The 23,833-nt window shown below is 43.4% G+C and overlaps 1 protein-coding gene across 10 annotated transcripts in view; it reads right to left on the reverse strand.

Annotated features, from left to right (window-relative positions):
• Nucleotides 1-23,833, reverse strand: part of UBR5 (ubiquitin protein ligase E3 component n-recognin 5) — a 131,399-nt gene that overhangs the window by 90,495 nt on the left and 17,071 nt on the right. For 6 of the 10 annotated variants that reach the window (XM_077270989.1, XM_077270987.1, XM_077270991.1 and 3 more), the window contains exons 2-13: nt 12,242-12,286; nt 11,608-11,689; nt 11,435-11,511; nt 8,073-8,192; nt 7,535-7,724; nt 6,491-6,650; nt 6,125-6,274; nt 4,435-4,646; nt 2,094-2,210; nt 1,835-1,945; nt 1,173-1,327; nt 1-114 (exon numbers count right to left, since the gene is read on the reverse strand). The exon at nt 1-114 is cut by the window's left edge and continues 4 nt beyond it. In XM_077270989.1, coding sequence (XP_077127104.1) covers nt 1-114; nt 1,173-1,327; nt 1,835-1,945; nt 2,094-2,210; nt 4,435-4,646; nt 6,125-6,274; nt 6,491-6,650; nt 7,535-7,724; nt 8,073-8,192; nt 11,435-11,511; nt 11,608-11,689; nt 12,242-12,286 — 1,533 coding nt within the window. The remainder of the gene's footprint in view (nt 115-1,172; nt 1,328-1,834; nt 1,946-2,093; nt 2,211-4,434; nt 4,647-6,124; nt 6,275-6,490; nt 6,651-7,534; nt 7,725-8,072; nt 8,193-11,434; nt 11,512-11,607; nt 11,690-12,241; nt 12,287-23,833) is intronic. The other 4 variants (XM_077270996.1, XM_077270994.1, XM_077270993.1 and 1 more) reach the window with 1 other exon arrangement.

Raw genomic sequence — 23,833 nt, forward strand, 5'->3', positions numbered from 1 at the left:
GTACCAACTGTTATATTTGGCATTGAAGAAATCCCAGCACTAGATTTGGGTTTTTTGTTTTTCGCTCTCGCCTTCTCAAGCATTTTTTTCCTCTGGCTAAAAGGAACAACACCCCTGGAAAACAAAAAGAAATAAAGGAATAGTTCTGCACACAATGTATCCTGCATGACTATACTCTTCACATGGATGTTGGGCACATGATGGCCTCCAACTCTCCCAGATTGCTCCTGTGTCCTCTATGAGAGCCCTGGCCAGACTCAAGGAACAAAACAATTGGCAATCCACAATCTGACATAACGGATCCCTGTCTCCCACCATCAACAAGCTGTCGGGGACCCCCATGCATGTTAGACCGGCGGACTAAACCATCAATATCAGTGAAAAGACCATGAGACAACGTAGAAAATCTTCTAAACTAAACAGACCAACTGAAAAAGGGCTTGTCCAACTCTACATAACACGTTGGTAATGGCCGTAGGATGCCGTTTAAAATTTAAGAAAAAAAAAACAAAAATCATGTTTATTTTCTGCACCGATCACTCCTCAGCTCAGTCCGTGGCCCGCCCGGCGGCCTCTGATCACTGCAGCCTTTGCATTTCCTCTCAATTAGAAGAAACACTTCGCTTAGGCCAGGTTCACAATGCGTTAACAGCAGCCCGTTCAACACGAGTTAACGGGCTGCTGTTAACGCAAGTGCTGATATGTCGTCGCGCTAGCGCAGATAGAGGAAGCAGATGCTCCATCTACGCTAGCAGTGACTGACCCGGAAACGCTGCAGCCCGCGTCCCAAGGTCTGTCACTCAATGACGGCACATAGCTAGCGCGTGCCCATTGTGGGCGTGCGCTAGCGATGTGTCTGACATTGGACTCAATGGCGGCATTAACGGATTGTGTTACACCGCGTTATGCCGCGGTGTAACGTAGTCCGTCTAACGGATGCCTAAAAGGCAGTATGAAGCCAGCCTTAGAAGTAAATATACACTGCAGTTGATCAAATCAGCTGCAGCAGTGAAGAGACATTGCTTAGGTCAGGAACCCAGCGGTAGCCACAAAGCCAACCGTAGGAGGAGCACCAGTTCAGGAGATCTATACATACAGCACCCTGGGGCCATTAATAAGGCATTGTCCTGATGACCCCCTCATCGTGTTAACATGGCGACAGATCTACTCACCACCAGTAGAGGTTGTTTTCCAGTTGTGCACATGTGTAAAGCGCACAGCAGTGTAGTGATACAATCTTCTCTCCCTGCAGCTCTGGAAACACTTGGGCCGTATGTTCTAATTTTGAAGCAACAGAGCTTAGAGTCTCATCGACCCATGTGGCCACCTAACGCAAAAAATATATAAAATACAAACCAAAATGAAGACTCATGAAGATGGTGTGACACCCCAGTGAATCGCCTAATAAAAGGCATCTTACAGATGACCATGGAACAGCACAATGGTCCTGGCTACAGACCCCCACCAGGTTTACACGTCCCAGATCCTGCCAATACTTGTGCGCCACAAAAGACATCAAAGCTGAGAATTTATCACCCCCCAAAGAGTATAATGGCATCAATTCACCCCTTGTGTAGTGGAAAGGCTTGTAAATGGCCCAGCTAGACACATGGGAAGAATCACTGGTCCGCCATCTAGTGGTTGGTAAATAAATACCGTTGTGCATGTCACTGGAGCAGAGTGCAGTCTAAGTACAACAATCACTTTGTAACCTTTTGCTGAATTTCCACAAGACTAAATCAGAGCTTGAGGCACAAAAATGTAAAGACTTCACCAAGACTTAAAAATACACACAAATAAAAAAAAAAAAAAAAAAAAATCAATCAAGTCCAACCTTATTGCTTTCTGTAGCAACCGTTGCGCGAATACTATTAGCAGAAAGTAGAACAATTTTCTCGTTTGTCAGACCCAGGAAAGCAATTCTTGGATGATGAAGCAATGGGTTCTAAGAGGGAAAAGGAAAAAAAAAAAAAAAGTCAGTATTTCAAGACTTTAGAAGATGTTGCACATACTTTAATTTTTTTTATTTTAGGTTCATTTATCAAAGAGAGAAAAACTTAAAGTTACAGAAGTGGTGGAGAACGACGACAAACCTGTGGGTTCCTATACGGCTCCGACTCCAGCCATTTCCACTGACACAGCTCTCCTTTACTGCTCACAGCAACCAGCTCAGAATACAGAGCTCCAATGGCTATAAATTTAGTCCCATCCTTTGCACAAAATATGAACAAAAAAAAAAAAAAAAAAAAAAATTGTTACCAGACTAAAAAACCATCAGCATGTCAAATATAATCAGAAGTGAAGACAATACATACAGCTGTGCAATTACTTAAAGTTACCACCAGGGGGAGCCCAGTACATCCAGCCCACACCCTGAACCAGTGCATTACCCATTCTCCCTGGGTTGGTGTCTCCACCACTGCATCTTGCTGGGAAGCAGCACATAAAAGGAAGGGGAGGGGGGCTTAAGTAACTTCGTGCTGACCTACTGGTGGCAGCAAGTGACTACTATGGCTCTATGTCCCTCAGTGAGGCGCCAGAGAGCACCCCTTATCAAAAATGGGCTACCCTAAATGGTTGAGCACTGTACTTGCCATTTCCTCTCCTCCCTATAGACCCTGGCTGGAGCTGCAGGACAGACATGTGATCAATGCACTAAACCCAACGATCAGTGGTAGAGGTCCCGAGTAACCTGCATGCAGGGCCGGCTCCAGGTTTTTGAGGGCCCCGGGCGAAAGAGTCTCAGTGGGCCCCCCCCTTTAAAATATATCACGATTCATGATGCCCAGATACAGCGGAGAAATATAGGTATAGTACAATGCCAGATTTCACTTCTTACATGAGTGATAGCTATTGTAAATTCTGCAGTGTATATATACAGGGGAGAGGTACTGTGCAGTGTATATATACAGGAGGAGTGGTACTGTGCAGTGTATATATACAGGAGGAGAGGTACTGTGCAGTGTATATATACAGGGGAGAGGTACTGTGCAGTGTATATATACAGGAGGAGCGGTACTGTGCAGTGTATATATACAGGGGAGAGGTACTGTACAGTGTATATATACAGGAGGAGAGGTACTGTGCAGTGTATATATACAGGGGAGAGGTACTGTGCAGTGTATATATACAGGAGGAGCGGTACTGTGCAGTGTATATATACAGGAGGAGAGGTAATGTGCGGTGTATATATAGAGGGGAGTGGTACTGTGCGGTGTATATATACACAGGAGGAGTGGTACTGTGCAGTGTATATATACAGGAGGAGTGGTACTGTGCGGTATATATATACAGGAGGAGTGGTACTGTGCAGTGTATATATACAGGAGGAGTGGTACTGTGCAGTGTATATATACAGGAGGAGTGGTACTGTGCGGTATATATACACAGGAGGAGTGGTGCTATGCAGTGTATATATACAGGAGGAGTGGTACTGTGCAGTGTATATATACAGGAGGAGTGGTACTGTGCAGTGTATATATACAGGAGGAGTGGTACTGTGCGGTATATATATACAGGAGGAGTGGTGCTATGCAGTGTATATATACAGGAGGAGTGGTACTGTGCGGTGTATATATACAGGAGGAGTGGTACTGTGCAGTGTCTATATACAGGACAGGAGGAGTGGTACTGTGCGGTGTATATATACAGGAGGAGTGGTACTGTGCAGTGTATATATACAGGGGAGTGGTACTGTGCAGTGTCTATATACAGGAGGAGTGGTGCTATGCAGTGTATATATACAGGAGGAGTGGTACTGTGCAGTGTATATATACAGGGGAGTGGTACTGTGCAGTGTATATACTTCAACAGCCACCCAGCCCAGGCCCCCAGCACCTGTCCTGTATATATATTATATACACTGTATCTATACAGGCTGTGCTGGGGGTCTGGGCTGGGAGGCTGCTGTAGTATATATATATATATATATATATCAGCTGCAGCCGCCCAGCCCATGGCCGCCCCAGGTCACCCAGTCCCAGACTGTCAGAACATACAGCGATATAGCATTGCACTCACTCAGGTGCTGGTAGGAGCTCGGTCTCCTTGATAAGTTCAGGAGTGCACACAGTCAGGAGATACAGAGCAGGAGAACTCTCCGCCCACAATGTCACGCTGGCTGTGTCCTTAATTAACCCCTATGTGTGCCTGGCCCTGCACTGACAGTGAGAAGATGCTTGTGCCAGCGCAAATTGAAAGGGTAGAAAGGGTTAAAGCAGCCAGATGGCTCTATGACTGTGTGAGTGGGCCCCCCTGTCTCGTCAGGGCCCCGGCAATTGCCCGGCTAGGCCGGGTGTTGACGCCGGCCCTGCCTGCATGCACAACCCTAACAGGAAACATGCTTTTTTTGTGTGTAAAACCCCTTTAAGCACTAAGGCCTTTCCTAAGGGTGTCCAAAGGCAGATAATTTTATCAAAAATTAAATAAGGATACCTTTTCCGGCCACCATTGCAGATCTTCTCCGAGAGATACTGGGCTCAGTATAGGAGTGTTCTTCTTGTCCAGACTGGGCTCCCCTTCTTTACTAGTGGAGCCTCTTTCATTATCGAATGAGGCCCCATCAAGCCACCGCCTCTCGCGCAAGCGTAAGACTGACTCGCGTTCACGCAACAGCTCAGAGTCTCTTTCTAAGGGAAGAAGGAGAACTGGTATGCAATGGGGTCACACCAGTGGGATAAAAGTAAGCCAATCTCTATTTAAGACCCTTCTTATCTAGCAGCAACTTAAGCTTATGTATCGCTTCAAAGAAATGATCTCCATTACTACCATTTCTTGGTATTTAGGGTCATTTCACTAGTGCCATTTTTTCACACAGGAGTGGTTTGTGAGAGGACATGCTTCTCTGCTCAGGAGGAACATTAAAATAAAGGAAACCCACAAAGATAAAGTAGCTCGACAAGAAGCATGGTTTAGCCCTAAATGGGATGTGTAATGCAACACTACTCGCCAGGAGGGTCATAGAGCATATTAAGGTTACTGGTGCCGAGTGCTTGTCAGTACGACTCCGTAATGGGCCAGTAATGCCAAAACTGAGGATCAATTTCTAAAATGGTAAAGCCAAGAATCAAAGTATAATGTTATGAAAAATCACATGCAAGGTTGATTTCTTCATTGACCATTTTGCTAATTGGGAAGTCAAAAGGGGTCATCTAAATATCAGATCAAGAGCAACTTGGCAATTAAGGGGTTGCCCGGCTTTAAAAATGGTATAAGTCTGTAGTCAGTGTGTGAGTGCAGACTTGTGAATCTTCACATCACTCCCTCCATGCACTATAAGGGCTTGTTCACACTTTGCAGATTTTGCTGCAGATTTTTCCGCAGCGGTTTTGGAAAAACCGCAGTGCAAAACCGCTGCGTTTTTCACTGCGGATTTTCCTGCGGTTTCTTCTACGGATTCCTCTGCGGGTTTTCAACAGCACTTTCCTATTGGTGCATGTTGAAAACCGCTGCGGAATCCGCAGAAAGAAGTGACATGCTCCTTTTTTTCCCGCAGCAATTCCGCGCGGTTTTTTCCACAATGTGGGCACAGTGGTTTTTGTTTTCCATAGGGTAACATTGTACTGTACCCTGCATGGAAAACTGCTGCGGCTCCGCAGCATCAAAACCGCTGCGGATCCGCAGCAAAAGCCGCAAAGTGTGAACATAGCCTTAAGGTTCTCCTGTGCCAGGCATAACCGCAAGTATGTGATTTGCATCTGTAGTCACATGCCGGACTAGACGTGTGCAACTTCGCTCAATGAGTGGCCAGACAAGTCTAGTCGGAATGTGGCACATCACATGACCACATGCTCCCAGCAACACAATTCCCACACTGAAGAATCACGGGTCTGCAGTCACCAAGGCTGGACAACCCCTTTAACAGTTTGCTGTGAGGTCTAGTATAACATCAATAAAAAAGTAACTGAGGGGGTGGGGAACCATAATATATTAGTACGACAATTGCCTCTGTTGGCCCACCCAGGAGGTTTACTGACTGCAAACAGGATCTGCCGTTGGCCAACACGTTTAAAGAGTAAAAAAATATATATATATATTAAAAAAAAAATAATAATCACAAGGGAATGCTAAAGACTACGACATTAAACGTGGCTAATTTCTAAAAAAGACAAAGGCACAGAATTACCTCTAGATGAGCCTATCCTGGAAAGTGAAGAGCGCCGAAAGGATGGATAACCAAAGTAGCTAATATCTTCTGAAAACATAGCATCAGCATCAATTATGACACTTGGGTGAGCAGAATGAATGTCAGCATCCAGCAGTGACATAAGATCCTCTACAAACACAAGGATCACAAGCCGTCATTAAGCAAAATATGAAAAAACAGAATGCCATGAGACATTTCACTACAGTCACTAACACCCAGAAACAAGGTCACAGACATGGACTCAGAATGGGACCACGTCGTATTTCATAGTCTAAGATTCGGCTTTAGGAAACAAGACCACCTCTAGATGCGAGTAATAGACAGGGCATGCAAGTAAACGCTAACCTCCAGGCAAGTAAGACTCGCTGGCAGTGTCGTCACCATCATCTCCGTCTTCATCGTCGCGGCTTAAGAGGTTGTTCACTGCCAGATTCACGTCAAGATTGGTCCTCTGGAGCTCCCTTATGATGACGCTTCGAGACTTGCCTTGGAGGACGACCTGGGCCTATAGTGTGCAAGAGAGAAACGGAATGCCACAGAAGAAAAATTAGTTGTAAACCCAAAGGAATCCTCTGTCATTGCCTTTTGTGTGAGGAATATACACAAAGAAAAAAAAAAAAAAAAAAAAAGTGAATCCAAATCAGATTCATCAAACTAAATGCTTGCACACTTTGCAATTTGGATATTTCTGCCCCTCTCCTGAAAGACACTGGCTTAACAGGATGGACACACAAGACGATCATCTGTAGGCTAAGCCCTCGAGGGTCCTCTCCTTTCTGTACCAGTCTGTCATTGTTAGACTCTCTCATTTATTCATGACTGGAGTAAGATTTAGGCCAGGATCACACATGCGAGAAACACGGCCGAGTCTCGCATGTTAATACCCGGCACTCAGGAGCGACCGCTTAGCAATACATGCAGCCGCACGCTCCGCTTCCGGGTATTAACATGCGAGACTTGGCCATGTTTCTTGCATGTGTGATCCCGGCCTTATAGCGAGACCTGCCACTTTTCAGATGCGGCGGATTTATTAAGAAACCTCTTTCTCTTAATAAATTGGGATGTCTGACTCCAGCACACCCCGTGAAGTACAGACCTTGATGAATCAGGGTCATGGTTTGCACAGTAAGAAAAGTGGATCAAGCTGCGACAGTCACCCCGGCACTGCATTACCCTCTCGGGGCATTTGGACATCACAAAGGCAAATCCAAGTGGTGGATCTCGTCTATGGAGGCAGAAAGGAGAACAGCTCTGCGAGAGAGGCGCCCATTCTGTCAGTCATGTCATCCTCAGAAGACAGTTTCACACCAACTCTACATGCCGCTATCTAAATACTGCCAAGAAAAAAAAGTAAATAACCATAAAGGAGATTGATGTTATTGAAATGACCTGTGATATAAGTTCTTCAGGTATCACCGACGCTGGAATCACTGGTTGCGGCTGACTTCCCAGAAGTCCAGAGCCTCTGTCCCTCCCAGTACGAATGACCCGAGTCTGTCTACGAGAATCTCGAGCACCTGCAGACGACCGACCAGAGGATCCACCACCACTTCCACCCACACCGGAGCTCCAACGACTGCTAGAAGAGACAAAAAAAAAAATGTAAATAAAAAGGCAAAGAACACACATGGATATTATTTTATGTAACAATCTAAATATAAAGCTTTGGTCTACACGGATTCACATAAGCAAAAGGTCACATTACCCTACGGCCTGCAAGGAATAATACTCAAGACTGTATTCTCAATCTATACAATCACCTGGACTACATTGAGAGGTGCCACATTTGTGGCCTAAAAGCTGTATTCATCCTCATTGGTTGCAGTTTCTCCTACGCACATTGAAAATACATATGTAACTTCCATTAAAAAAAAAAAAAAAAAGTATTTAATTAGATATTTTCAGCCTTAACCCTATTACAACTTACCCAAGGGTGTTGCCTGCCAGTCTGCCCAGAGTCTCCGAGCCAGACAAAAACCAGGGAGAATCACTAGTCCTGCCTGGCCGGGATGTCCTTCCTGCCCCTGAGCCACTGTTCAACTTTGAACTGAAAATAAAAGAGGTCACATCAGTCAAATCAGTCAAAAAGTAAAGAAAAGCACCACCAGCAGGGACGTCAAGAAGTCTGGAACCCCAGGTACAAAGAAGTGCTCCAGGACTTGGTCTGGCAAGAAACCAGCCTAAGCAACACCCTTGGGATCTTGCTGGGAGGATTACGCCCCATGTGGCACATTGTTAGACACCAATTCAGTGACCACACAGATTCACAGGCGCACAACCTATGGGTGCCTTATTAAGCTTTAACCCCTTACCGACCTCCGCCGTACTATTACTGCCGAGGTCGGATCCCCTACTTTGATGTTAGCTCTGGCGGTGAGCCCGCATCAAAGCCGGGAAATGTCAGCTGTTTTGTACAGCTGACATGTGCCCACAATAGCGGAGTGTGAAATCGCGATTCACCTGCCGCTATTAACTAGTTAAATGCCGCTGTTAAACGCTGACAGCGGCATTTAACTGGCGCTTCCGGCCAGAAACGAGAGCATCACCGACCCCGTCACATGATCGGGGGTCAGCGATGCGTCGGCATAACAACCAGAGGTCTCTATGGTTGCTAATGCCGGCTTGCTGTTGAGCGCCACCCTGTGGTCGGTGCTCATAGCAAGCCTGTAACTCAGCAACATAGGAGCGATCTGACGATCACTCCTATGTAGCAGAGCCGATCAGGCTATGCCAGCTTCTCGCCTCCCATGGAGGCTATTGAAACATGGCAATAGTAAAGGAAAAAAAAAAAAAAAGTTTTACAAAAATTAAAAAAATAAAAAAAAGTTTAAATCACCCCCCTTTCAAAATAAAAATAAAAATAAAAACACACACAAACCTACACATATTTGGTATCGCCGCGTTCAGAATCGCCCAATCAATAAAAAAAACCATTAACCTGATCGCTCAACGGCGTAGCGAGAAAAAAAAATCATAACGCCAGGATTACAGTTTTTTTTGGTCGCCGTGACATTGCATTAAAATGCAATAACGGGCGATCAAAAGATCGAATCTGCACCAAACGTATCTGCACCAAAATGGTATCATTAAAAATGTCAGCTCGGCACGCAAAAAATAAGCCCTCACCTGACCCCAGATCACGAAAAATAGACGCTACGGGTATTGGAAAATTGTGCAATTTTTTTTTTTTTTTTTTAAGCAAAGTTTGGAATTTTTTTTTACCACTTATATAAAACGTATCCTAGACATGTTTGTCTATGAACTCGTAATGACCTGGAGAATCAAAATGGCAGGTTAGTTTTAGCATTTAGTGAACCTAGCAAAAAAGCCAAATAAAAAAAAAATAAAGCGTGAAATTGCACTTTTTTTGCAATTTCACCGCACTGGGTATTTTTTTCCCCATTTTCTAGTACATGACATGCTAAAACCAATGATGTCGTTCAAAAGTGCAACTTGTCCCGCAAAAAACAAGCCCTCACATGGCCATATTGACAGAAAAAAAAAAAAAAAAAAGTTATGGCTCTGGAAAGGAGGGGAGCGAAAAACAAGAACGCAAAAACGGAAAAGGGCAAGGTCTTGAAGGGGTTAATAAAAGTACACATTGTAGTATTTGTAAAGATTCATTTTTTGCACATCAGCAGTATATGTAGGCTTTGGCTTCTCAGAAGTCATGACTGATTGCAATGCCCGAGAGTGAGCTCCATGGCCATGTGCACACTGTCCGGTACATATGACTGCTTAGGTCACTGTGGCACGCGTCATACTTGTGCATCAAAAGGCTTCTTTTATTCTGATCATATTTAGACACAGTCATTGCACAAGTAAATCATCATGACTGTTGCAGATCAGCTCATCTCACAGCACTGTCAGTTCTGCTATACTACCCTCTCGCACACACTACCTGTCCAGAGCGGTGTTAATAATCAGACTTAACAGTGGTTCTTAACCACAACTGACGCAAGTGTGACTCCTGTCCGAGCAGGCAGTGTAAAGGAAGAGCAGTACAGCAGAGCCAGCAGTGCTATGAGCTATGATACAATAATTCTTAATGAGACACTGCAAACCTCAGCTGTGCTACCACTTATCCAAAACGTGCGAGCCTCCTGTGCTCCTTCTAATCATGCAGGAGGTTATACCAGGAGATCAGAGATGTATCATTACATCCCAGCACTGAAAAACCTAAGCAATGGCGCGGCGGGTGTTTTTTACTGCTGTGTTGCAGTCCGCTTATGATTGGACAACTCATACAGGATAGATATATATATATATATATTTTTTTTTTTTAATCAAGACTGCAGCAAGCAGGCCAGTGACATCCCTGGAATCATTGTCAATGCCTCTACATCATGCTTCTCAGATTGTCACCCATTTTTTTGTGGCCCTGACCTCCCTTTAGGAGAGATTCAGTGCGAGCTGCACGAACCAATACTAAAGAACCAATGCTCCAGTAGGACCACACAGTTAGGGTTTCCCCTTAAGAGGGTCTCTACTAACATTTTAGAAAGATCTAGTAACCGGCCAATATAAGGAACAGCTCAATAAAAGACATCTGCCAAGATGCTTTTCCCAGTCCAGGATTTCAGCCCAGCGACAATCCAGGTTTAAACTTAAGCGACCTCTAAGATTAATGAAAGTCATAACCAGCAGTGAGCAGGTAAGAAGCAGTGACCCTGCCCTGTGCACGGACCGCGCAGTTCTCCAGCCACAATCATTGCAAAACTGAGGATTAACCCTTTAAACCCTGTAGCAAGTAATTGCTTGGTTTTTTTGGGTTTTTTTTTTTCTTGTCATCTGTCGACAGTCATATGGGAGCTTTTTTGGTGTTGGATATGAGAGGCAAGAATAGGGTTTCTTTGTTTGTTTTCTTCATTCTTAATGTTTCACCCATTAGAGCCATGCAGTCGATAACTACATTTCAAAACCACAGCAATTCTCAGCAAGACACTTTTGAAGCCAGCAAAAACCTGCAGCTTTAAGTTCCAAGTTTTGGGGGTTTTTTTCCCAATTCCGCGGATGCACACGCCGTGGGGATAACGGTACAAGGCGACACCAAGTTACGGTGTCACAATGCTTCTACCTGTAGCTAAAACAGCCCTAACATGACCTGTACAGAATGATATTAAAAAAAAGGGTATCTGGGGAAATATTTAGCATAACTTGTATTTTATTTATCAAAATCCTTGCAGCCATTGACTAGCCGTCCTCACTGTATGCATACGTATATCAGGAAGGCTGTCAGTCACCAGATACATTAACAACAAAACAAAAAAAAAAAAAACTCTGTCTTACCCATCATTGTTTTCTGGTTTACTCAATTCTAGTCTGTCTGGTTGGACTAAAAAGCCAATTCTGCAGATTCTGCCGTCCTAATGAGAAACAAAGGATCATTAAAAGTCATTAGAAAGAAACGACTGCTGCAGTCAATCATATCAGGAGGAGGAAATACAGCGCTACAAGTGTACCTCCAGGAGGAAAGCCGCGTGGTTCGGTCCAACCACACATTGCTTTATAGTCGTCTGTTCCAGTACATTCAGAGGTGGGTGGCTGCGCAGAAAACAGGGCAAAATGCATTAAATGGATTATACTTGAGCTTTATGATCATTGTATTTTTTTGTCTGCAAGAGAGTCTATAAGCAATAAAAAACATCAAATGTTCTGTGATCTGAGTTCAACCGCTCTGCAGGCAATAAAATGGGTCAATATATTTAATTAAACACAGCTTATAAATGCTGATTCTCCACAAGGATTGATCCTTGTAAACTGACAAGATGGTTTATTGATCTAACCTGACACCGTAAGGCCGGTCACACCCTGTATGGAGCCGCTTGCCAACAGACTGGTCGAGGGCACATGTATGGACAGCATGAGATGATCTGGCGGTGGGGGTCATCGAGAGAGTTACACAAGTTTCAACACAACCCGCCGGGCTTGTGTCCTCCAACAGCAGGCATCTGTGCTTCTCCCGGCAGTTTCCTCATCCTCGGACCACTCTCGATTCTCATCAACCACACCAAAACCCCTCGCCCCTCTTAGAGTTCAATAATTTGCCATAATTAGAGATGAAAGGTCATGCTTGGCTTCAGTCTATACACTCACCTGCTCAAGTTGTATTTATTCAGTTTTTCAGAAACTTCTCTTAACCTTTATAAAAAAAAAATAAATAAATAAAAAGTCAGTTTACTGCAGTATATGGAGAAGATAAACATGCATAATTTCACTTTTTTTTTTTTCAGGATTTAGCTTTTAAACAGTGCAAAGAGGACTATGGAAAACAAACAATGTAGAGGTTTTCTGTGGTTTTAAAGGCTCTCCTACACAGATGGATATCGGATTAAAGATGCTTCGGCTAGCGGCAGTCTTTGCCGTTCCTCTCATACAAAGGAGTGATCTTTCGAAAAGCGTGTGTTTTCCATGAGAAAGCCAATAACAGACATCTCTGCAAACAAAGCGATGGGCAGTATGAAATTGGACATGGCCAATCTAGATGGCCACCACCCCTGTACACACATTAGACTGTTGGCTTATCTCGATATCAGCAGGCTCTGCAGACATTAGCCAATGATTATATTCACACATTTGTGAATTTTTGCAGCCCTGTATAATGGATTGTTCTTTCATGTCATCCGCTTGGACTCCATGTTGGTGTCTTTCATTTCCTCATGCGCTTCCAAAACACTTAACCCTTGTCAGGCTGCATAATTTTACAACCTTAACAGGCTGCATAGGTACAATTGTACCTTCACATATACCTCCACTGTGGGAAGACTTTACTTGGTTTCAGAAACTAAAGTTCATTCAGCTACAAATGTTATGCTGATATCTATTGTTCAGTGTTGTTACTGGTCACTTATGTTGCTGTCAATTAAGTTAATTCAAACTGGGAGTGGCTTCTACTTGTCTTCCTGCCTCCCTCCTCTCATTAGCCATTTTGCTGTTCATCTCATTGCTGTGAGCACACATTTCTAGGCTTGTGAAGTCTTCAATTTCTTGGAAACGAAGGTAGGAAAGTCTCACAGCATCTAACAGCCAGTTATACCTTTATTCTCATTATGTGGGGACAGAACAGTCAAATTGTCTTTCAGCCTGGACTTGGCTTACCTATATTTTGTATGAAACTTATCACTATAGGTATAATTTTTATACGAAAAATGGATAATAATTAGTATCTACATATTGTTTTACGATGTTTTATTTATATTCAGCACAAAATACGAAGCCAAAATTCATCTAGCAAGTCATCATGAGTGATAGTAATGCTGGATCTAGTTTCCGCCATAATCCAAGAAAACGTGTTTGCAGGTTAGTATAATTTTGTGAAAAGCCAATAACGTAGTATTTCGGAAAATAATTTATTTTACATTTTTTCATATTTACAGATTTACGTCTGACGAAATAATGCGAATGCTAGAAGAATCTGATTCTGAGCATGAGGATGAACCATATGTTGCATCTGATGATGAAAACTATGTACCACAAGTGGATGTTACTGAAGAAGATTCAGACATTGAACAAGAAATGGTCATAGAGCATGAAAATGAATACGAATCAGACGAAAGTGTTGAGGATGATTCTGTGCCTCAAAGTGCAGGCGACATTTGGACTGCTAAGGATGAAACTCAATGGTGCAGTAATCCACTGCCAAATGCACAAACAAAATCTCGTAATGTCCTACGACAAAGAGGTGGCCCTGCAGCAATCAGCAACCTATATACAGCAAAAGAGCTATTCAAGTCCATCATGACTCCCGAGATGTGTGACATCATATTACGGGAAACGAATCGAAAGGCCAAGAGAGTTTGTGATGCTTACAACAACGAACTGGTACAACGTTTTCCTGATTCTTCCAAACGGCCACCACAAAAAACATTCAAGCAATTTACTGAAACTGAACTTCATGCATTTTTGGGCATACTGATTGCTGCTGGTGTGCACAGAGCCAACAAAGAGAATCTGGAGGAAATGTGGAATGTTGCTGCTCTGCCTCTTATACGTGCAGCCATGTCTCGTGACCGCTTCAAGATGATACTCAGATTTATCAGGTTTGACAACGAAAATACACGTGCAGAACGTGTGCAAACAGATAAAGCTGCACCAATACGGGACATCTGGACAATGCTGAACAGTAATCTGGAGAGAGCCTACAAGCCATATCATTGTATCACCGTCGACGAGCAATTATTTCCATTTAGAGGTCATACTAAATTTACCCAGTATATACCTTCAAAACCAGCTAAATATGGCATAAAGATTTTCTGGGCTTGTGACTCATCAAATGCCTACCCTTTACAAGGTCAGCTCTACACTGGGAAACCAACTGATGGTCCTCGACAAGTAAACATTGGAGAACGAACAGTATTGGACCTAGTGAGCTCGTATAAAGGCTCTGGAAGAAATGTCACCACCGATAACTTCTTTACAACCATGGAACTAGCTAAGGTATTGAACTCCTGGAACATGACACTAGTTGGTACAGTAAGAAAAAACAAAAGGTTCCTACCTAGCAACATGCAGCCTGCCAAAGAAAGGCCTGTAAACTCAACAAATTTTGCCTACAATCATGATGCAACAGTCTGTTCATATGTACCAAAGAAGAACAAATCAGTCGTGCTTCTATCATCTATGCACATGACGGGAGAAGTTGAAGAGACACTAGCAGCCAAGCCAGAGATAATAAAATACTACAACATAACAAAAGGTGGCGTTGATGTTATGGATAAAATGTTGGGAGAGTACACTGTGAAACGACGAACATCACGTTGGACTTTGGCATTTTTCTACAATATGATTGATGTCAGTGGGTTAGCATCCTACATCATCTACAGAGAACACAATCCAAGCTTCAGGGCAAAGGATCAACGAAGAAAGTTCCTGAAAGATCTCGCAAATCAGCTGTGTATGATTGCAATTGAAGATCGTAGTACAAACAAAATGATAATGAGAAACCATTTTCTTCGAGGTGCAGTAGAAATGGTGCTTGGACGATGCATTGTGGTAGCATCGCAGCCAGCAGCTGGCCCCAACATACCTCATGGTAGTCGTGGACCCTCCCCTGTTGTTGGTAGTTGCTATGTCTGCAGAGACCTGAGGCGAAAACAACGCAAGACTAGAAAGTCTTGTGTGGTTTGTGTGAAACCCATTTGCGATGAACACTCTGTAGCAAAGCCAACATGCATTACTTGCAAAGAAAATCAATAAAAAAAAGTTTCTTACATTTTCTTTTATAATGTAAATGAACAGTTTTTTACTTGTTTATAATAGTTAAATAGCATTATCATTAAAAAAAAATTTATGCTTTTTCCCTTGCATTATCTTCATTCAAAATATATGAGGTACATTTGTACCTATGCAGCTTGTTATGGATGCAAAAAGATCTCGACCCCTTATCTCGGAAGCGGGTGGAGATATTTTATTGAAATTTGGCCAATATATTCTGGACCAAAAATGTAGAGATGTCACGAAATTTCAGCCCTCTACGTCTTTTCAAAAAAAAAGTTATTGCAATTTTAAAACGGAATAGTTACAATTGTACCTATTCAGCCGGATAAGGGTTAAATGTTATCCACTACTTGGACATCTCATACCGCACGCTTGGCCCAGATAAAATACATTTTTTACTCCTGCCGCTCTCGTAGTGCCAGAACTCGTTCTCCTGGGGCTCCCGAGCTGTGGTTACACTGGCTCCCAATCACCGCTGGCGCTAAGAGAAGCCACAGCCCGGACTTGCTCTTAATCTTCGATTTGTCTGAAGGCGGAGACAGTAACACCAGCACTGATTGGGCACCAGCATCACAATAATGGCACAAGAGCCCTGGGACCGCGAGTGTCAACACCATGGGAACAGCTCCGGCAGAGGCTCTTTTTTTTTTTTTTTATTAATGAAGGGGGGGGGGGGGGGGCGTCAAACATTTTGATGAAGGGGGTTGTCCTAGTAGTGGACAACCCCTTCAAGCAGGTAGATTGTCCCTTTATCCATTTTCTCTTAACAGAAAACTGATCCCCATAAACTTTAATGGCCAACTCCAGTCTGCAAACTGATGAGAATAGAAGAGGCTCGGAGTGTCACAGATCGGTGTTTAAACAGATGTGTCGATGAAACTATCGGTCCAAGTGCCATCCACAGTACTACAGGTAAACGTATGCAGCCTGAAGGGCGCGGTCAGACGGACGTATAACAGCCAACGATCGCATAGCACGGACTGCCCGGCACCGCTCCTGACCCGAGTGCGACAGCTGAATAGAAATACAAGACATCGTCACCAGGGCTGTGGCGTTGGTAAGCCAAACCTCCGACTCCACAGCCCTGCCTCACTACTCCGCATGTACACAGTGCAGCATGGAATCATCTCTACTAACAGCCCAGATCAGGAACAGAACATTTTATAAATTCTTATGAAAAAAAAAACAAAAAAACACAACACACTCCAGCACATCCTGTATTGTACTACTGTACCCAATGATCTATTTTAGGAGTCGGTCCATTTTATACCGACTCAGACTCCACGGCCCTGGCTGTCATGCTCCGATCAGGAGAGCCGTTGGGACAGTCCGTGCACGGTGTTGCGATCGAACGTGTTTCACGCCCGTCTGACTGCGCCCCTAGTCAGATTCCCGACAAGTATAAGGATCAGATGCTTAGTAACATCAAATTCTCCCTGCTGCAGTCAGGAGCCTACCAAGTTGTCTGCATACGACACGGGCATCCAGCAGAGAATTTCTATGTATACCATTCTAGTCAAACATTTTACCAAAAATACAAGAGTTTCTGGTGAGCCTTCCCACCATCAAGATTATTGGGATCTCATCTAATTTTCTGGTGTTGTATTAACAAATCTGCACAGTGTGCATTCACACTTAAAAGAAGGCCAGTCACTTTCTCAGAGTTAAATGCCTGGTAAATTGCCCTCACTTCCCCCAATTCTGCCATGCTCTTCTGCTTTGCGTTGCTCCTCTGCAGAGATATTCACACTTGTTGCTTTTAGAGCGCAGTATGTGAAGGTTCTGCTTGCAAACCAACTGGGCGTTTCTTCACAGACTTCTCTGGGGTGTGGGCTTTCATAGCTTGACAGCTGATCACTCTCGACACTGCCAGTAAATGAAAATCTCTGCAATGAAGTGAGGCAAAGAACAGAAGAGTTGCAGAATCAAGGGAGCTCAATGATTTTTATCAAGAAAAACTGCACTTTTTTGAGCAAGTCACAGGCCCTCATTAAAGTGAGGGACAATGACTGCACATGTGGGGGGGTCATGTTTTCTTAACTGATATAATGGAGCAACTGTTTTCGGTTTAAAGAAATTCTTTGTCTTTCACAAGTGCAGATGTTTGAGAGAACAAAAAGCAGATCAGTCCAATATCACATTAGTGCCACGCACAGCTCAGCATTTTAACAGCATGTTCAGCAAAATGTGCTAACAATATTTACAAGGCTCCAGTGTATTGTCACATGTGTATTACTGTTCTAATACAGTACAGTTCCTGCCACATTGCTGCCTGCAGATCAGACAGCATGTACACAGTGTAAAGCAGCCAAGAATTAGATAGATTGATAGATATATATTTGTTAACAAAGGTTCAGTATAGCTAGCAATTTATTCATTGAAATCCCTGCAGTTTGTTTATGTGCAAGTCCGTGGGTCGCCCCTACAAGGGGACTGACCACCATCACTGTGCCGTGATACAGGGAAGACTTAATCACCAACTAGGACCACCCACTGGACTCCTATGTATAGAACATGAGGGATTTTTCAATTAACAAAATGCAAGTTAGAATGAAACTTCCAACAAAAATGTCTTCAATCTTATCAACTCCCCCTGCTCTACAACATCCTGCAGATCATTAACATGACAGGTTCCCTTTAAAAGTATATATGTGGGCAGCTTTTGTCAGCATATACTGCATACACCGGGCTCAATCCTACAGTTTAGGGGTCCCTTCACATTCAACTGGACACAAGATGTCATAGCAGCTGCAGAGCAGAATAAAACTCACTTCTCCATTGCGGATAGATTAACAAATTAGGTACCAAACAGGACAATTTGCCAACTTTTGTTAGGTCCAAGTAGGTGCCAGATACTTTGCCAATACCTCCACGACAGATGAAATAAAAAAAAAAAATAAAATAAAGTTTTATTTTATTCTACAGCCACTATTATCACATCCTGTGAGCAGTTCAACAAAGAATTTGATCAGGACTATCAATTATTTCATCCCATCCTGTAGAGAGAAAAAGAAACGTTTATCCAAAACCAGATAAGTGACATCACCAGAACGGCACATTGTAAGGATGCCAGATAATGGATAAAGCAGCCAGTTACAGAAATATCTGCCAACACATGAACTGTGGCAGCCAAAACAAACCCCACTAATGATCAGAGAGGCATGATGGCAGAGCAGATCTGCAGACTAAAGATGCATGAAAGACCAAACCATGTGCCAAGTCAAAATCTGTAAGAACCAACCCGACTTCCTATCATACAATGCCAATCACACCAGCAAAAGGAACACCGATTATTGATCACTGGGTACTGATCTATGGAAAGGCGATAGCTGCTAAAAGGTGGGAATAACCATATAAAGCTGATCAACGGCTGGTAGTAACAGCAAACTGCATTCTGCAGGGAGATCAACAGTAAAGTGCTCCAGCACAGGCCTCATTCATGAGAATGGGAGAAGTGCTGCCATGAAGGATCTTTTAGCTGGATAGGAAAGGAAAAAAAAATATATATAATATATAAATATCTGGATCCAAATTTTTTTTTAAAATACTGAAGTCCATAGGAATTCTGATAACGGATGGTCATTAGTTGCACAATCCAAACATCTGACCCCCAAAGCTCTTCACTGCCATACACCTCCTCCCTCATCACCCTACAAGTGGCCCTCCAATCTGCAACTACTCTAAAACTAAGGTCTTCCATAATCCAAACCTCTAGCCTCCGTCTCCAAGACTTCTCTAGCGCTGTGCCAGGGTTCTGGAATACACTAACCAGGACAGTCCAACTAATACCCAACACCCCCTCTCTCCATTTATCAGCACGTTTTAAGAAACACCTCTTTAGATGGGTATCACTTTCACTAGCTCTTCCCGCTTTCTGAATTTCTCAGAACATGTCCCTCCTATTCATTAGGATTTGAAACACCCTAATGACTGGACCAGTGATCCACACATGACAAGCACTTTCTAACCATTTTGTCCCCCATTTCCTTATAGATTGGGAGCAGGACCTTCACTCCTCTAACTGTTGAGCAGTGTTAATATATTGTCTGTAGAAGTCCACACTATTGTAAAGTAAAGCAGAAAATCTTGCCACTATAGAAAAATTATTAAAATCAATTTGAGCATGGAGCATGCTCAGAACACTACTGGCTCAGAGACGCATATAGCAAAAGAGGACCAGTGTAATATACATACATATTCAGCAGGGGCCCACATCTCATATCTATGGATGATACAACATGGCAACAGCCAGCGATTGGCTGCTAAGGTCATGATACAGAACAAGACAGCAGTGACAACAAAGAGGATCCCAACTATTTATCCAGTACATATATAAAAAAAAAAAAAAACAAACACACGCACACCCACCCAACAGTGGAAAACGGAGCATAAAGAAACAACTGATCCCTTTGTTTATACTTTTTCAGCTATGAAACCTGCAGCACTGTTTCAGCAGCTGCGGCCTATCACACAGGCTGTAAGTCACTATCAGACTAGGCAAGTACCAGAGTTTCAGAATACAAAACCACTTTAGTAAGAAAAACCTCTTACTAAAATGTGCACGTCTTCTAGTTCGGAGGTAGCTTTCTGAGATGGAGCACTGCACTCACCTCCTGGGTGATCGGTGCAAAGCAGAGGAAGCCACCAAGGCCTGCACTGAGGCTGCACGTGCTACTAGATTCACTCCAAGATCTTTCAGGTCATGTCATCAGTCACGTCTGGAAGGAACGGCAAGATGTGGTGATGTACAAAGACAGTGGGCGCTTGCATACATGTGCAGCAGAGCCGTGCATGCGGGCACTAGCCTACACATGCATATGTAGCAGAGCTGTGCGGGTGCTCACCTATGCCAATATGTGCATATGTAGCAGAGATGTGTGCACGCATGTAAATATCAAAATTTTCACTACAGTAGGGGTTGTTATTTTAAACTAGGTTTTTCTCTGAAACGCCACACTGTAGAGAATGTCAGGTTCCCTTTAGAACATATGAAACCTCTCTAGATGATTATGGTGCACTACATTACTAGCATAACACTTCGAATTGAGAGTCCTCAGTGGTTGATACCTTTTAATGGCTAACTGAAAAGATGGTAAATTGCAAGCTTTCGAGACTACATACGTCTCTTCATCAGGCAAAGACTAAAACAAATTCTGAAGAATCACATATTTATGCACAACATAGTATAGAAGAAAAAAAAAAAAAAAAGGGGAGAGGGGAAAAAAAACCATGGATAAGCCAGGTGACATGAAGCAGAATTACCATGGGTGATAAACAGTTACGTCCTCTCCAACGGCTGCAGGTACCTTCCCTTGCAACCAGAAAAATGTAAAACCTGTCCATTTATAATGACCACGGACAAGATAAAGATCCCCAATTCACATCAGGACTACAAGATCCCAGGTACATTCAGCTGCGTCACTTCTAATGTGGTGTACTTAATTATCTGTACTAAATGTCCAACTGGGGGTCTGTATGTGGGGGAGACAGGGCAGAAACTGAGAACAAGGATGAACTCTCATCGCCATACAATAAGAGAAAAAAGAATGGATATACCTGTGGCAATACATTTCTGTCTCCCAAATCATAACATTATGGACATGAAATTACTTGTATTAAAGGGTGGGCAGCACGGTGGCGCAGTGGTTAGCACAGCAGCCTTGCAGCGCTAGAGTCCTGGGTTCTAATCCCACCTTGGACAACATCTGCAAAGAGTTTGTATGTTCTCTCCGTGTTTGCGTGGGTTTCCTCCGGGCACTCCGGTTTCCTCCCACATTCCAAAGACATACTGATAGGGAATTTAGATTGTGAGCCCCATCGGGGACAGCGATGATAATGTGTGCAAACTGTAAAGCGCTGCGTAATATGTTAGCGCTATATAAAAATAAAGATTATTATTTTTATTATTATTTTTATTATTTTTATTATTATTATTTTTATTATTATTATGTAACTTCAAATCGCAGAAAGACAGGAGAGTCTGGGAATATAAACTGATGACGACCTTTGACACTCTAAATGCAGGAATGATTGTGTCACACGGATTTATGTCTTTTTACATCAACTAATGAACCTGCCCATCAGACCATGTGGGGTCATCACAACAGAACCAGACCCTAATCACAGGACAATAAAACAATCCTTATCTAAGAATTGGCCCAATATTTATGGACGTAACTGTTTATCACCCATGGTAATTCTGCTTCATGTCACCTGGCTTATCCATGGTTTTTTTTCCCCCCTCTCCCTTTTTTTTCTCTTTTTTTTTTTTTTTTTTTCTTCTTTCTTCTATACTATGTTGTGCATAAATATGTGATTCTTCAGAATTTGTTTTAGTCTTTGCCTGATGAAGAGACGCATGTAGTCTCGAAAGCTTGCAATTTGTTACCATCTTTTCAGTTAGCCATTAAAAGGTATCAACCACTGAGGACTCTCAATTCTAAATATTTTTCTATCTACTTGCTAACACGGTACCAAGATATATTTCTTTCCTGTAGCATAACACTGGTATGCATAAGGCCTTAGGTGTCTTTTACACTTTCCGTGCTTTTTGTGGCCCTTTTTCGCAGGCCATATTGCTGTAATTTTCACAGCCTGCCGCAAAAGTCTTCTCGGTTCGCCATTTTTCTGGTTTGGAATAGGTCCATCTCGTGTCTCTGCAGGCCTTCGAAGTGCTAAACAGGAAGTACATGGTAGTGTCCTAGTAAAAATACGGCGTTCCGCAAATACGGTCTTCACGGTGTACTGCAAAATCAAGACACTGGGCAAGCTTCCAATGTTTTTGCGGTCCAATTGATTTCAATGGGGGCAGTGTCCGTAAGCAGTGAAAAATATCAAGCAGGCTCCATGTTTTTTCAGGGCCGTATTTACAGCCGTCACGGCCATACGACGAGTTTTTGCGGCCCCATAGAAATCTATTGGGGCCGCAAATACAGCCAGCAAAAACAGCCCGCAAAAACACAGCAAGTGTAAAAGAAGCCTAAGGCTATGTGCGCACATAGCGGTTTTTACCGCGGAACCGCAGCGTTTCTGCAGCTGCGGGTCTGCAGCAGTTTCCATTGCGTTTACAGTTACATGTAAACCCTATGGAAACCGCAATCCGCTGTGCACATGCTGCGGGAAAAAACGCGCAGAAACGCAGCGGTTTACATTCTGCAGCACGTCACTTCTTTTGTGCAGAATCGCTGCGATTCTGCACACATGGGAATGCATTGATCCGCTTACTTCCCGCATGGGGCTATGCCCACGATACGGGAAGAAAGCGGATCATGTGCAGATGGTACCCGGGGTGGAGGAGAGGAGACTCTCCTCCAGGCCCTGGGAACCATATTTGTGTAAAAAAAAAAAAAAAGAATTAAAATAAAAAATAATGATATACTCACCTCTCAGCGCTGCACGCGGCCGTCCGGTTGCAGGGTTGCTGTGCGAGCAGGGCCTGAGATGACGTCGCGGTCACATGACCGTGACATCACGAAGGTCCTTCTCGCACAGCAACTTTGGAACCGGACCGCCACGTACAGCGCCGAGGAGATCAGGACGTCAGAGGGTGAGTATAACCATTTTTTATTATTTTTAACATTACTATTGATGCTGCATATGCAGCATCAATAGTATAGGAGTAATCCCGCAGCGGAAACCGCAAAACAAACCGCGATAAATCCGCAGGGATAACCGCAGCGGTTTTGCCCTGCAGATTTATCAAATCTGCTGCGGGAGAACCCGCAGAGGACCCCGCAAAGTGTACACATAGCCTTAGAGTGCCCAAAACCCTTAATTAAGCATGCCTGTAAGGCTTTCTATTTCACATGCTTCTGAAATGACACCTTATGATTTATCAGGTGGGTTAATAAAAAAAATATATATATCTGGGGTGAAGATCCTTTCATGCAGCATTAGTTTTAACTTGTGTGCATGAATATTTGTCAGTCAGGAAACAAACACGTCTTCTGCATTTTGGACCAAGTCTTGGTTTCGGTTTACAAATACTTTTACATGGTGGCATTTTGCATAAGTGGCCTACAGAGCGGTTGTAATACCTAGCTCAAATGAATATGCCCCATGTCATGAGAAGCGTGACATTTACCGTAATTATTTGTGAACATTAAAATACATGTTCACACACACAAGACAAACATTTTACAAATGTCAAAGAACAAAGATAATCCACCCCATACATTGCTACAAAGAGATTCCATATTCACCAAACCTAAAATATTGGGAGCCGATCACAGACACTAGCTACCCCCTCCACAGATGCACACCTCCCCAGCTACTCGTCTGAAGAGACCGTGGTTACATAGGACCCCGCAGACACCGATGAGAATTACAGCCATGACGCTGGGCCCGCTTCCAGCTAACACAACCTAACACGTGATGCGGCAGCATGAAAAATGTGTCACCAGGTCAGAGCCCAGAAAAAGCTTTCAATGACTGAAGTTTACCAGCCGACGGCTGATACATAATCTGTGTGTT

The sequence above is a fragment of the Ranitomeya variabilis genome, chromosome 6 (genome assembly GCF_051348905.1).
Source record: "Ranitomeya variabilis isolate aRanVar5 chromosome 6, aRanVar5.hap1, whole genome shotgun sequence".
Taxonomy (NCBI): domain Eukaryota; kingdom Metazoa; phylum Chordata; class Amphibia; order Anura; family Dendrobatidae; genus Ranitomeya; species Ranitomeya variabilis.